Here is a 14,371-nt window from a genome sequence, read left to right as displayed (position 1 = left end):
TAAAAAGGGGATGGCCCGACCCCTGCCTTCCACTTACAGCCTGTGGGAGGAGGTGGAAGAGGTCATCCAAGCCAGCTGGAAGGAGGGGAGTTGGCTGGAAAGGTGACCAGGACAAGCTTCTTCAATGAGAAAGTAAGAGACCCTAGTGCAATGGGGAGTCTGCTGGGAGAAGGGCTGGATGAGCAGCCCTGCACGCCCACCCACAACTGGCAGGAATGAAGACCTAGAGGAGCTGATGTGCCATGTTATCCTTTAGTTCCCCGGCTGGCAAACTTTCCAAAGGGCTGGATAATAAACATTTTAGGCTTTTCAGACCAAGGGGCAACATCAGAGATAAGTTCCCCCCACATTTTTTGGCCAAAATTCAAAACTTTATTTTTGGACACCAAAATGTAAATTTCATATCATGTTCACAGGCCATAACTATTCTTCTTCTTCTTTTTTTTTTTTTTTCAACTATTTAAAAACGCAAAAAACATTCCTAGCTCAGGGCCATACCAGAACAGGTGGTGGTGGGATTTGGCCCCCCACATAACTTGCCAACTGCTCCGGCACAAGATGGGTCGGTTCTTAACGCAACGGTTTGTTTTCAGGGCTGCTGTTTGCTGTGGGGACGGGAATGGCCCTGATCTAGCTGTTGGCACCTACGTTCCGGGCCCGTCTCTATTCTTTCCCAGCTGGGGCTTCTGAGGAAAGTCACTTAACCTCCTTGGACTTAAGTTTGCTTGTCCTGGAAGCCCGAGGGAGGCTAAGGCTCCTACTTCCAGGCCGGGAGGGAAAATACAGCTTCGCACACTCTCCTATGTACGTGGGAAATACTGGGTAGAGGATGGACTCGTGGTGGGTCCAGAGTATCCCCCAAAGGCCGCAGTGCGCGGTCCTCCTCACAGCCCTCCGGAGCAGCGCACCCACTGGAGACTAGGGGCAGACTCCGCACAACCAAGTGCCGCGTGCCTGAGCACTGGGAGCCGGGTTCTGGGCGCGCGAGAGCAGACCCTCATCCTGGCTGCGGGCGCAGGCAGCAGGGCGGGAAGCTCCCTCTAGCCCGGGGCCGTCCGGCCGGCCGCGCGGGCCTCGCCGTCTGTGCGCCTCCGCTTCCATGGAGGGCGCGCTGTCCGAGCTCCCCGCCGGCTCAGAGGAGCCCCTCGCCGCCACCCTGGCCCCGAGAGGCCGATCCTGGCATCACCGCCGCGCCAAGCCTCAGACGGGACCTCGAGGACTTGCGGCTCCCGTCCCCTGTCCCCTGTCCCTGGGCTTTCGGGTCGTCCCCGAGGGTGCGCGCACGTATCCGCGCGCGGCGGAGGCCCTCCCTCGAGGCCCGTGCCCTGCAGCCTGCGGGCCGGACGCTGTCCCACGCTGCCCGGCAGGGCGGGGCGGGAGCTGGCGCTTGGGGTGCGCCCGGGCCTGCCGGCCAGTTGCGCAAGTGGTGCTCCGCGGCTATAAGAGGGGCGGGCAGGCATGGAGCCCCGGAGGAATCACGGCGCCAGCAGCTGCGAGGTAAGGCCCCGGGCGCTCTCCTTTTTCCTTCTCTGCGGGTCTTTCTTGGCCAGCCACCCCACCTCACCTCACCCTGAACGCCGGGGGAAACTAAGGGCAGACGGAAACCGGGGTAGACGGCTTGGTTCTGGACTATGGCGGCTTTGTACCAGAGTTCTAACGGGAGGGAAGGCGGCTGGGGAGATCTGGCTTCGGGACCGGGCTGTGCCAGTGCCCATGAAGCAGGAATCTGTGCCATGGAGCCCGCCAGGGTCCCGGGAGACTGGCAGAGCCGCCAGCCCAGCTGGTGAGATGCTTTAGAAATTGCCTTGAGCACATCCCCAAAGATTAGGGTACTCTGTCCCCCTCTGGAGGGGATAGAGTCTGGGGTGCTGGGGGTTCAGGTAGGAGCGTTCAGTTTCTGGGGACTAGCTTTGCAATGTGGCTAAGAATTCCGACATCATTTTCCAGTGGGGGTGTTCATCTCTGATATGTGAATTCAAGGATCTGTGTAAGGCCAGAGCCTAGGAACAGGACCACTGTGGGGTAGAGGTGGAGAGAAAACCGTTCAGAAGAACCTGAATATCTTGGAGAAATTCTGCCGAGTTTCACCACATCTGGCCTCAAAGCCAGGCATATTGCCTTCTGGACCATGGATGAAATTGGAGTTTTCTGAGGTGACAGAGCAGCAGGTCCCGGAAAGGCCTACTGCATGTTTCTCATGTGTGTGGGCAGGTGGGCCCTGGGCAGAGTCCGCCTTCCCTCCCAACCTGGTTTCCATTTCACTGTGGATGTGGTTGCCTTTACCTTCCCGTTTCTATAGCTGCAAGATGGTGGCATGTTGGAATTGTGAATCCTTACATACAGTTAGATCCAAGACGAGTGGCATGCTTGTCATTTGAGAAAGAAGTTTTGGAGAGGATGAGATGTTTGATTTCTGCTGTTGGGGTGGGGGGGGTCTTCAGAATGGGTGGGGCAGAGAGTAGGTTTTTTCAGGTATCGCCCCAGGACCACCAGCTCCATGATCGCCCATTGTAGGTATGGGGACGTTTGCTCTGTAGAGTGCTGAGGTGGGCAGCAGTCAGCTGGGACCAGTGGGAGAGAGGGTACCCAATCTCTTTCCCACCAGTCTGGTCTGCAAAACCATAGTTGCTGTCATTCCCATGTCTCCAGGAGCAGAGATGCCATAGGGATCATTTCCCTCATTTAGGCAGGGGGAGAGGGCAAGAGAAAAACAGCGGATGTTTTTAGGTTCTTCCCTTTTCTAGCAATTGAGGACATTGGGCTGAGGGGAACATGTCCATGTTGGCCAAAGGAGCGTCCTTCTCATATTTTGCACATCTTATGCCCAAAATAACTCTTCTCGGTATTTGGGGGAAGTATTTACCCCCCTCTCCATTCCAGGAAATGGCTCCAAGCGCCAAGGACAGAGCCAGGGAGATTGCAATGAATTCCTGCCTTTCAGCCCCAGGCAGATGCCTCTCGTGTATGAGTAGCCCGTGCAGGGTTTGGAGGTGGCCGCTTGGGAGAGCTCTCCTCACAGAACCCAGGTCATTGTCCCCTTCTGCTGCCTAGATGCCACCCGAGGGAACGTGGGATTTGGGGAGAAAGAAGGAGCTTCAGGGAAGTAGAGTCCTTGTGGGGTGTGCATCCTTGAAGAGCATGCACGTGATTTGAAGGAAAATCAAGCCAAACTGTCGTGCAATCAGTCAGTCGGGAGGCCTTGTCTTCTCTGGCAGTAAGACTGCGGCAGCAGCTCCATTCAGGCCTGGCAGCCCGGAGCCCTGAAATTCTTCTTTGTCCACACAGTTGTCTCAGAGAAATAGAAAGAGGTTGTTTTTGCTGAAAAACAACAGACCTGATGCCTGGGCTCAGGGAATTCTTTATGCTCCTTCCACGTGTGACGACAGATGTGACTTCCTTCTCTGCAAACTGCGTTTTACAGTCTTTCCTGCCCCGTTTGTCAGCTCCCCAGAACTGGAGGCGTGATCGGTGTCCATGCTGACATCTCACTGATTTCACTGAAGATCTCATCCTCATCTGTGTGTGCCTTGTGTTTGTACTCCGGGTTGCACGGGCTGGGGAGGAGTGCAAAGGCAGGGGGAGGAAGCCACAGAGAAAAAAGGAGGGGAAGAGGTCTCTAAGAAGTGTGGGAGGCCCAGAGAAGCAGCTGGAGCCAGGCTGATGAACGGGACTAAGTGGCATCTGGGACCACCGTCAGGAAGGAGCAGAGCTAGGGAAGCTGAAAGGAATGGGGACCCACAGGGTGCTGGAGGACACTCCTGAGGGGCAGGAAGCTGACCAAGGTCCCCGATAAAGGGAAACCTGGAAGCTCAAGTGTTTTCTGCCTTCATTAAGAAAGTTTCCTAGGGGTGCCTGCTGGGCAAAAGTGAATTCTATGATGTGTTTTTGAGATCAGGGCAGGTGAACCATGGTAGAGGTAGGTTAACTGGGTTAGACAAGGAAAGTCAGAGATAAGAAATATTTTTTTTTATTCTTTCAACAAATATTCATGAGTGCCTGCTCTGCACCAGGCCCTTGGAAGATGCTGGAACAAATAGCATGTCCATGCCTCCTGCGCCTGGCAGAGAGCACTAATTGATGGAGGGACCCTCTCCCTCTGAGGCTGGATGGGGCTTCCGGTCCTCCTCTGCACAGAGCTCCAGGGAGCCGCGGAAAATTGATTGACTTTGACATTGGAATTGAAACCTATTTGTTATCCATGATGGGGATCAGATCTCAGGGTGGTTTGTGACGAGTAGGAAGAATGTAACCCCCATCCCACACTCTGGCTGCCAGTTAAGTGTGTTAACATTTTTCAAATGAGGCTCCTGGTTACAAAGAAGAGAAAACCACTCATGCTAGCTCCGTGTTTCCAACAATACACTGCAACCAACATTGAGAAAACAGATCTCTTCAGAGTACATCACTCATAGTAAGGGCGAGTTTGATTTTTTGACCCTTGTTCCTCTTCCATGTGTTTGTGTATATCTCCCCTGGATTTAAAAATATATTCAGAGAGTGGAAAGCAACTCAAATGAGTATATGTGGAAGAGTATCTCACCGTGGAGGCTAAGGACAGGGAGGGCCCGGAACCAACGAGGTCAGGAACCAGAAAGAAGGTCAGGAAGAAGCACGGGCACTGACAGTCACCTACCTGTTACAGGATGACCTCTGGTCTTTCTCAGCTACTCTGTGCACACAAGGGCAACCATGGCTTCCCCGGAGCTTTGGAGCCCTCAACAGGGACAAACTGAGCCCTCTGAAGTGTTACTTTCAATTCCTGGGAAGGATGCTAATTGACCTCATCAGGGTTTGGAGGAGAAAGAGATAAGGAAAGGGAGGAGAAGTGTATTCTCTGGCTCTTGTCTACCACTGGTCGAGAAACCATGGCCTCCAGAGCGTGTGTGTGTGTGTGTGTGTGTGTGTGTGTGCTCTGAATAGGGCAGATTCCCCACGAGGTGGAATCAAGCCTGGACATTCTAGCTCTCTACCCTTACACACTCTACCCTTCTGCCATATTGAATTCTCCTAAGCCCACCACAGTTTTCCCCAACTCCACACTTTCGCCTCTGTCTGGAATGCCCTGCTTGCCTTCTCCTGCCTGGGGAACTCGTGTCTTTAAGGTTTCAATTCAAATACTGCCTCATTTACAAAGTTGTCCTCCCCTCCCCAGAGTCCCCACCTTCCTCTGTGTTCCCCAGATTCTCTGCTCCTCCCCTCCTAATGAGGTTGTGTTAAAATGAGTTATTTTAGCTTCTGTTTGTTCCACTGGATTCTGAGTACCTTTCATGACCAAGATCCGGTCTTCCTTGTCTCTATTCATCCTTTGTTTTTTTTCCTTGTCCCCAAGTCCCTTCCAACTTGGAATTATGGAGAAAGGAAGGAAGGGAGAGTAGAAGGAAAGGATGGAAGGGAGCCCACAGGAAAAATTTCTGCAGGGAAAATCTTAGACCATCCAAAGCTTTTCCCTCATAATTAACAGCAAATACCCCATTATCTGAATTTAATTCATATTAGCACACAGAGGATTATTGAAGAGAAGGGTATAGAAATCCCAATGGCTGGAGAAGAGAAAAAAGAAGAGAGAGGTGTGTGCTGGATTCCTGCTAACCTCTGGCACTTCCAACCAGGAGATGACATGGGACTTTGGATAGCTCAAGGTTAGCAGCCTCCACCAGTAAATGCCTCTGTGACCCTAAGCTCTCCCCAGCCCCCCTACCCCCACTGCTACCATCAGAAGACTATAGGCAGGCCCAGCAGTCCTTCCAGCTAGGATCTAGAGAAGCATCCCCCGTCTTGAGAGAGAGGCCCCACGTGGTCGGCCTCATCCTCTAGGACCAGAGTGGAGGTGAAGGAGGTCACATCTGGAGGCCACCAGCTTCCTAGGGAAATAGGAGCAGAGCTTGTCCGTGGAGAAGGCAGAGGTGTGGGGCCTGCATAAAAGTGGGGCAGGGTTGGGGCAGGGGGGTCAGCTAAGGATGAATGGAGCTGGGGCCAGCACCCAGGGCCCAGGTGAACTCAGAGAGTAGGAAATTGTGGATGGATGGAAGGTGTGGTTATATGAGCCTCTCCTGCTGGCCTTGGAACTGTTTTCTGTGGTGCCATTTCCTTTTCTAGTGCTGCCCTGGGAGGCTCCATTTTCTGATTTTTCTTTTCTTCTCCACTGCATGGAGAGGATGGCAGGGATGGTCGTAGAGATGATGGGGAGTGTCACAGTCTTAACTGAAGGAGAAGGAAGGCAGCAGGAGGCAAAAGCTGGTGACCAGGAGGTCCAGAGGGTGAGCAGAGGATGGCGGCAGGGATCCAGCAGAGTGAGGGGGAGGCTGTGGTCTGTATGAGTGAGGCTCAGAGGCTCATTGCCCACAGCTCCTCCAGCCGTGCCCATCTCCCTCCCCAGGCTCTGCTTAAATAACTGGCAGAGAGAAACAAAAAAGACAGGATGTTGTATCCACATTTCAGTGGTTCATTTTTTAACTCTCAAAAAATGACAGCTCCTAAATGTTCAAAACCATTTTTGGAAACTTCTCTTGATGAAAGGTTTTGCAGTCCGGCAGCTGGCTGACCATATCCTCTCCTCCCCGTTCCTCCCACCTCAGCTCTTTCCACCTGGGCTCTCCTGTGTCTACATCTGCGGCCCTGCTTTTTTTTTTTTTTTTAAGATTTTTATTTATTTATTTGACACACAGAGAGAGATCACAAGTAGGCAGAGAGGCAGGCAGAGAAAGAGGGGAAGCAGGCTCCCTGCTGAGCAGAGAGCCCGATGTGGAGCTTGATCCCAGGACCCTGAGATCATGACCTGAGCCCAAGGCAGAGGCTTTAACCCACTGAGCCACCCAGGCGCCCCCCCTTTTTTTTATGTGACCCCCAATCCCAACTGTCAGCTGGATGGGTCCACCCAAGTTTCAACCAGCAAATCAACGGCATTTCAACTCCCTCCCTGTGCCTCTGCCAATTTCCATCTCCATCCTTCTTGCCACCTGGACTGAAAACATTAGCCTGGGAATAGTCAGAGCTCCTCGTTTCCATGACAGGAACCTAGCCTCCCTATGCTGTCCTCAGGGCCCTTCTGGCCCATCATACCTCCCATGCTGGCTGGGAGCCCCTGTGTCCCAAGTTCACAGGTGTTCTTCAGCCTCTGGGCCCTCAGCTGGGCTGCTCCACTCCTCCACTTCACAAACCCAGTTCCTCCTGACTCTTACAGCCTGTATCAAATGCCACCTCCTCCAGGACGCCCCCTTGATTCCTTCCTGGAGATAGTGGTGATGTGTGACAGCTAATGTGTATTAGGACAGGCCAGCACCTAGCACATTACATGTATTACCTCATTTCATCCTTGGAACAACTTCAGGTGGGAATTATAGTTTGTGTCATTCCCCTTTTATAGCTAAGAAAAATGAGTCTGAGAAAGTTTGGCCAGCTTGTCCAGGGTCCTATACCCCAACCCAAGCAGAGTTCTGCTGGACTCCCAGAGTTTATAATTTTACACACATCTCCCTCCCCTGAATCACCCTGGGCATGCTGTCTGTTTAAACATTCTTCCTGGACTTACAGCTAATTAGGTAAGCTGGTTGTTCAAGAGCACAGTTTTGTTCTTTACTTTTATTTCTAGCAAATAATATACGTTAACAATTGACTGCATTAAATACTGTGGTATATTCCCTGGGCTTCAGGGAAACCCAGCAGTCTTCAGCCCCATCCCTCCCTAGTCCTGATTCCTGCCTTCCTGTGGTCCCGGGTCCATTCTGTCTTTGTACCTGGCCCCCAGGGGGCGATCAAGGGTAACCACTACATGTCAGGCGTGGTGCTTAGTGAAGTTGTAGTGGTCGTCTTGAATGATCCCTCCCCTCTCTAGTTCCTGAATGCTGCTCTCACCGGCCCTGTGTACCACCTTCTTGGGCCACAGACAGGCCCCACCCAGGTACTGACATTCGAGGGAACCCAGAAGCACTTGGCATCCACTCTGTCCTGATGCCCATGTCCAGGTGTATAAAGCAGCTAGCATCAGGTTGGGCTGCATTTAGCAGAGACCCAACATAACAGTGGCTTAACCAAGACAGAGGTATGTCTCTCTCACACGCACAGCACAAGTCCAGGGATGGGCAGTCTGAGGCCAGTAGGTCACCTCAGCTCCGCAAAGTCCTCAGGGACCTGACCTCTAGGTCCCCACTGCACTGCTTGTAAGGTGAGGCTCTCCTACTTGTGATTCAAGATGGCTCCAGAACCGAGGCCACCACATCTGCAATCCAGGCATGGGATGGAGGGAGGGATGAAAGAGGAAGAGGCAAAGGCACGCACCCCCAGGGCTGCCGTGCTGGTAACTGAATTGGCCAGGCTTTAGTGGCAGAGCCAAACCTAGTCAGGGGAAGCTGAGAAGGGTAGTATTTGTTCTGGATGGCACATCACCATCTAAACTTGGATATCACTTGGAAAGAAGGGAAGGAGAGATATTGGAGACAACTAGCAGCCTCTACTAAAAGGGTTTGGGGTGTTGATGTGTTTGCGTGTGTGCCTATGTTGGGTGTGATGTACGTGAACGTGTTGGTGGGGCATGTTTCCTCCCCGACGTTGACCTCCGATGGACTTGTTATGGGCTCTCTACAGAACTCCCCTACATCTGGTCTCCTCTTGGGCAGATTCAGCAACAGCCTCTCAATTCCACCTCTCAAGGAACTACAGTGTATTTTCTGCGTTCGCTGAAGCGTATTATCAGTGCTGATAGAGGGGCTTCTAAAACTGTTTTCCCATTCAGGTGCTACAGGGTGGCCATTATGCGACAGCGACTGTGACCAGACTTAATCTGGTAATAAATTCTCTTGGGAAGGAGGGTGTCATTACACTAGAATCCTAGAAAAGGGTACTGTTCAATCTTGTGCTGCCCAGAAATGCCAGGCACCCTGTGGAGATGGCCGGGGGAAGGCAGTGGGCCAAATGCTAGATTCGGGGTTGGCGGCAGGCAGTGTTACCCCAGTGTTTCAAGACTTGCCTAGTGATCACACAATGCCGGAACGGCTGACCTCTCCCCCCAACCCCACCCTTGGGCACCTACACGCCCTGTACTCAGGGGCTTGACAGGTTCATCTCATTTATCCTTTTAGCCAGGTGCTGTTATTGGTTCCGTTTTACTCACAGGAAAGGATGCTGTAAGGAAGTTAAGTATTTGCCCAGGGACTCCCTAACACCTTGGGATCTAACCACTGTACTTTCCGCCTTTGCTAGGCTTTTGTGGAACCATACTGGGGATTAGCGCTATTTAACTCCATTCCACAAGCATTTGGTGGAAATGTTTACTCACGCAATCAGTAGTTAATAGAGGGAGCTTTGATTTTTTTTTTAAGATTTTATTTATTTATTTATTTGACAGATCACAAGTAGGCAGAGACGCAGGCAGAGAGAGAGAGGAGGAAGCAGGCTCCCTGCTGAGCAAAGAGCCCGAAGCGGGGCTCGATCCCAGGACCCTGGGATCATGACCTGAGCCGAAGGCAGAGGCTTTAACCCACGGAGCTACCCAGGCACCCCGAGCTTTGAGTTTTTAAGAGAGAAAGCGAGCACAGAAACCCTCGAAGCATAGCCCCTCCTGCATTACTTGGGATTTTTCATATTCAAAGCTGGTATGGGGGTTCAGTCTCCTAGCTTACTGCTAGAGCGGGTATTTCTTTCTCAGGACCATGGTTCCAGGAGGTACCTTGGTTGAGCATTGGGGTGGTTTGTAATTTGGGGCTCTCCTCGAAAGCTGGGGAAACTATGGGGTGGCACCCCAGCTATGGAGAAGGCACCCCAGCCTGACTCCGCCACTCACCTGTTTGGCTTTGAGCAAGTTAACGCATCTTCCTGACCCTCGTTTTCCCCCTTCTGTAAAATTCAGATTAAAAGGATACCTTTGGGGAAAAAAAGCATACCTTGATCAAGCATGATACAGATTACTTATTTCTATTATATTGTCAGAATATGAATCATACTAATATTGCCACCTGCGGATAGAAAGTGTATTATCTGTTTTTTTCAAGACCTAGACGAGGCAGAACATAAAAAGCAGAGATTAACTTTTTTGCCTTCTCCGGAACCTTCCTGCTACACTTACTTACATTTGATTATCATTTCAGGTTCATGCACACAACCTTAGCACGGATCACAGACTTGCATACCTTTAACTTTATTACCTTTTGTCTTATGTATCTCATTAAAACTTTGCTGCTTACTCAAGGATCTGCATATCATTAATATGAGAATTCATTGTTCCATGACTTTGAAAGTGTCAGTCATTCTGGATGAACATGTTATATAATCTCTCCTGCCTTCATGCCTTTATTTTATTTTATTTTGTCTTATATTAAGATTTTATTTGTTTATTTGTCAGAGAGAGGGAGTACAGGCAGGGAGAGCAGCAGGCAGAAGGAGAAGCAGGCTCCCTGCTGAGCAAGGAGCCCGATAGGAGACTCGATCCCAGGACCCTGAGACTGTGACCTGAGCTGAAGGCAGACACTTAACCAACTGAGCCACCCTGGCATCCCTGTCTCTATGCCTTTAAACCAGGTGTTTTCTGGACACTGGTGGCAACCACTTTCCATCCTTACTAACCCCCACTGGGCCTTTAATACCCAGCTCAGGTGACACCTCTTGCAGGGAGCCCCATTTGTACTCCTGTGATCTCTTGCACTCATCCTTCTCATGAATTTATTCTCTCTCTATTGGAATGGCCTGCTGACCTGTTTATCTCTCCTACTAACGCATAAGCAACCCGAGGGTAGAGAACATCTGTTGTTCACAACTGTATCCTTGTGCCCGGCTCTGTGTCTGACGCATTAGCAGACCTTCCAGCAGCACTGGTTGCATTCAGGCTCCCGGTGGGAGAGAAAGGACGTAATTAAGCCAGTGACAAATGCCCTCACAGAGTCATAAGCAGGCCGCCGTGGGAGAGTAACGGAGAGGACAAGAACCATCACCTCTAGTAATGAAGATAATAATAGAGCACATTTCACAACACCTTTAAAGCTCTTGCACACAATTGTCTCGTTTGAGCCTCATAAAAGCCTAGAGATAGGTATATTGCAGGAGATGCAGGTGGAGTTTTTAGTGGTTATGTGATATGCTTAGAGTCAGGCAACTATTAAATGGCTGGATTCAGACCAGACCTTAAAAGCCTGTTCTCTTCCTCGTGGTGTGCGATAAAGTCATATCACCACCACATCGCCCATTTGCTCCTGTCCTGGCTTCATGTTCCGTGTCCATCTCATACCATATCATAGATAATTGCTCAGGCCTTGCCTCCCTGAGAAAATGCATTTCATTAATGTAATTCTAGATAATGAATTGCCTTTGGCACTGAGGGGATGATTGCCATGGCAGAAAGCAAGTCTCATTTTTATCCACATCTGATAATGTGGTTGGTAATGGGGCATCTGGGTGTGTTCTGAGATACCAGCGACTTGCCATGTGTGGTTCCTTCGTTTTCAGGCCCGAGAAGCACATCCTGGGAAGGAAGATGCGTTGCGGACCCCTGTGCCGATTCCTGTGGCTTTGGCCCTATCTGTCCTATGTTGAAGCTGTGCCCATCCGAAAAGTCCAGGATGATACCAAAACCCTCATCAAGACGATTGTCACCAGGATCAGTGACATTTCACACACGGTAGGGAGGGAAGACAAAACAGAACAGTGACTGGCCCTGGAGAAACCACGACCTCATATGCTAGCTGAGGCCTATGCAGCCCCATGTAGGGACAGTGGTGGTCTTGACCTCTCCCCACTTCAAGGACAGCTGCCTTTCCTCTTGCTCTTCCCTCCACCTCTCACCTCTGCCGACTCCTTCCTCTCTGCTGGGAATCCTAGTGCCTAGGACCATAGGGAGCCATAAAGGTCCTCGTGTCCCACTGGCAGGAGACCAAATTCTCAGTTGCATCCTCTCTGGGCCTCAGAATGTGCTAGAATGTGCTTATCATTGGGCATTCTTTTTTTTTTTTTTTTAAGGATGTTATTTATTTGAGAGAGAGAGCAGAGCTAGAGAGAGAGCACGAGTGGGAGGCAGAAGGGCAGAAAGAGAAACAGGCTCCCCACTGGGCAGGGAGCCCGATGCCGGGCTTGATCCCAGGGCTCTGGAATCCTGACCTGAGCCGAAGGCAGACACTTAATCAACTGAGTGACCCAGGTGCCCCACATTGGGCAGTGTTGCTAGCTGAATTCTGGCCCTAGGAAGCTTCTCCCTGTTACTGAGAGTCCTGGGGTCCACAGGCCTAGACCTTCAGCCATTTCCCAGATGAGGACTGTGTTTGGAATTAGGAAGACTGAATGAGAATCTTCAGACTTCTGTTCTCTATCTATAAAATCTGAAGCCAGTTGCTCAGCGTCTTGAAGCCTGGGTTTCTGGAGCTAGATATTGGGACTATCATAAGGTACTTTGCAAGGTTGTTACGAGATTCAGTTAGATAAAGCAAGTGATCCTCCCTCCCTGCCCCTGACAGAACCAGAACAGAGCATGCTCTCATTAAAGGATTTTAGCAGTGGTTTTTGGTAGCCCCTAGTCTTAAAAGCCTGCTTGCTCCCCCAGCATGGAACCATCTAGAAACTTGACATCTTCTGCTCGCTATGCATGTCTGACAGTGGCCTTGGGTAGCCAGGGAGGAGTTAGGTGGCCAAAGGAGGGACCCCTCAGAACTAGATAGAGCCTTGGGCATTTTATAGAGAGAAACCCAGGACTCTCCTGGCTTTCATGAGGCCATGCGTGGTAGATCCAGAATGTTCCAGCTTGGGTGGTGCCGAGAGTGAAGGCCACAGGCAGTGGGGAAGAGGGGAAGCCCTCCTGGTAACCAGTGTGTTACTGAAGCAGAGGAGGGAGGTGGGACACTTTGAGGGGGGCATCCCCACCTTAATCCCTGTGGGGTGGGAGGCCTTGGAGAACCTGACTGGGAGGGAGGAGTCCTCTGGGAGTGGAAGGGGGTGAGGATGGCTGGGGGAGGGACCATTCAGGAGGACCTCAGTGCCTGGGGAAGAGACTTAACTAAGTAGGAATCCGGGCCACCTGGGTGGCTCAGTCGTTGGGCGTCTGCTTCTGGCTTGGGTCATGATCCTGGGATCGAGCACTACATTGGGCTCCCTGCCCAGCGGGAAGCCTGCTTCTCCCTCTCCCACTCTCCCGGCTTGTGTTCCCTCTCTCCCTGTCTCTCTCTCTGAGATAAATAAATGGATAAAAAAAATCTTTAAAAAAAACCCACAAAACTAGGAATTGGGCCTCATGGCCGGTTCTCCAGCAGAAACCATTTAGAGGAGGGAATTGGGGACGGGCAGGAAGACAGAAGTCCAAGAGACCAACTTGTAAGCTTGGCAGCCCCCCGGGGCCCAAGCAACAAGGGCCTGGGTCCGGGTGGTGAGGAAGGGGGAAAGGAGGCAAGCAAGAGAGCGGACTCCACACCCATGGGAGAGGCCAAGTCCTTGCAGCACCAACTTCTCTGAGATCCTGCTCTCCCTTTTCCTCTCTCCTGGCAGGCTGTCTCCTCCAAACAGAGGGTCGCTGGTCTAGACTTCATTCCTGGGCTCCACCCTGTCCTGAGTCTGTCCAGGATGGACCAGACATTGGCCATCTACCAACAGATCCTCACCAGTCTGCATTCCAGAAATGTGATCCAAATATCTAATGACCTGGAGAACCTCCGAGACCTCCTCCGCCTGTTGGCCTCCTCCAAGAGCTGCCCCTTGCCCCGGGCGAGGGGTCTGGAGAGCTTTGAGAGCCTGGGTGGTGTCCTAGAAGCCTCACTCTACTCCACGGAGGTGGTGGCCCTGAGCAGGCTCCAGGCGGCCCTCCAGGACATGCTTGGGCGGCTGGACCTCAGCCCTGGGTGCTGAGCCCTCAAAGGCCTCTCTTCCCAAAGTCGAGGAGAGAGCCCTGGACTCCCGGGTGTCTCCAGAAGAGAGCCCATATGGGTGTCCCTTCTCCGGACCCCGGGCCATTGCTCTCTCATACCTTTGTGCCCCTCTTCCAAAGGCATAAGCCTCCGGAGGCATGAAACCAAAGACAGAATGCATGATTCCATGCTCACCGGGAAGGGGGACCCAGCCGGCAAACAGTGAACTGGATCTGGGGTTCTTGCCAAAGAGAACCTTCCTTTCTGTGCCACCTTCCCCCTCACTGCATGCTTTAGCGTGACCTGGGGTGATTTCGGGAGGCGCCCACCGAGCCTTTGGACCATCGAGCAAGGTTCTGTCCGAGAATTCTGGGAGCACGGTGAAGGCTACATCCACGGAGCTGCCAACTCCCCGGCAATGCATTATTTATTATGCCTTTTATTCTGGAAGGATTGGAAGCAAAACATCAGCTTTTCTAGGCTCTCTGGGGCCAGCCGGAGCTAGGGATGCTGGTTCCAATCCCACCAATGGGCCTGGCTAAAGCAAATCCATTTCTAGTGAC

At 51.8% G+C, this 14,371-nt stretch overlaps 1 protein-coding gene across 1 annotated transcript; it reads left to right on the top strand.

Moving 5' to 3' along the window:
* The first annotated feature begins 1,456 nt into the window (after positions 1 to 1,456).
* On the top strand, positions 1,457 to 13,860 carry LEP (leptin). Its single transcript, XM_032865380.1, has 3 exons — positions 1,457 to 1,497; positions 11,431 to 11,602; positions 13,453 to 13,860. The coding sequence occupies exons 2-3, from the start codon at positions 11,459 to 11,461 to the stop codon at positions 13,807 to 13,809; spliced, it is 501 nt and encodes a 166-aa protein (XP_032721271.1). The 5' UTR covers positions 1,457 to 1,497; positions 11,431 to 11,458; the 3' UTR covers positions 13,810 to 13,860.
* The last annotated feature ends 511 nt before the right edge of the window (positions 13,861 to 14,371 follow it).

The sequence above is a fragment of the Lontra canadensis genome, unplaced genomic scaffold (assembly GCF_010015895.1).
Source record: "Lontra canadensis isolate GAN:19392208 unplaced genomic scaffold, GSC_riverotter_1.0 scaffold2, whole genome shotgun sequence".
Classification (NCBI taxonomy): Eukaryota; Metazoa; Chordata; class Mammalia; order Carnivora; family Mustelidae; genus Lontra; species Lontra canadensis.
The sequence above is the reverse complement of the archived record's forward strand: the minus strand, read 5'-3'. Positions and strand labels throughout refer to the sequence as shown.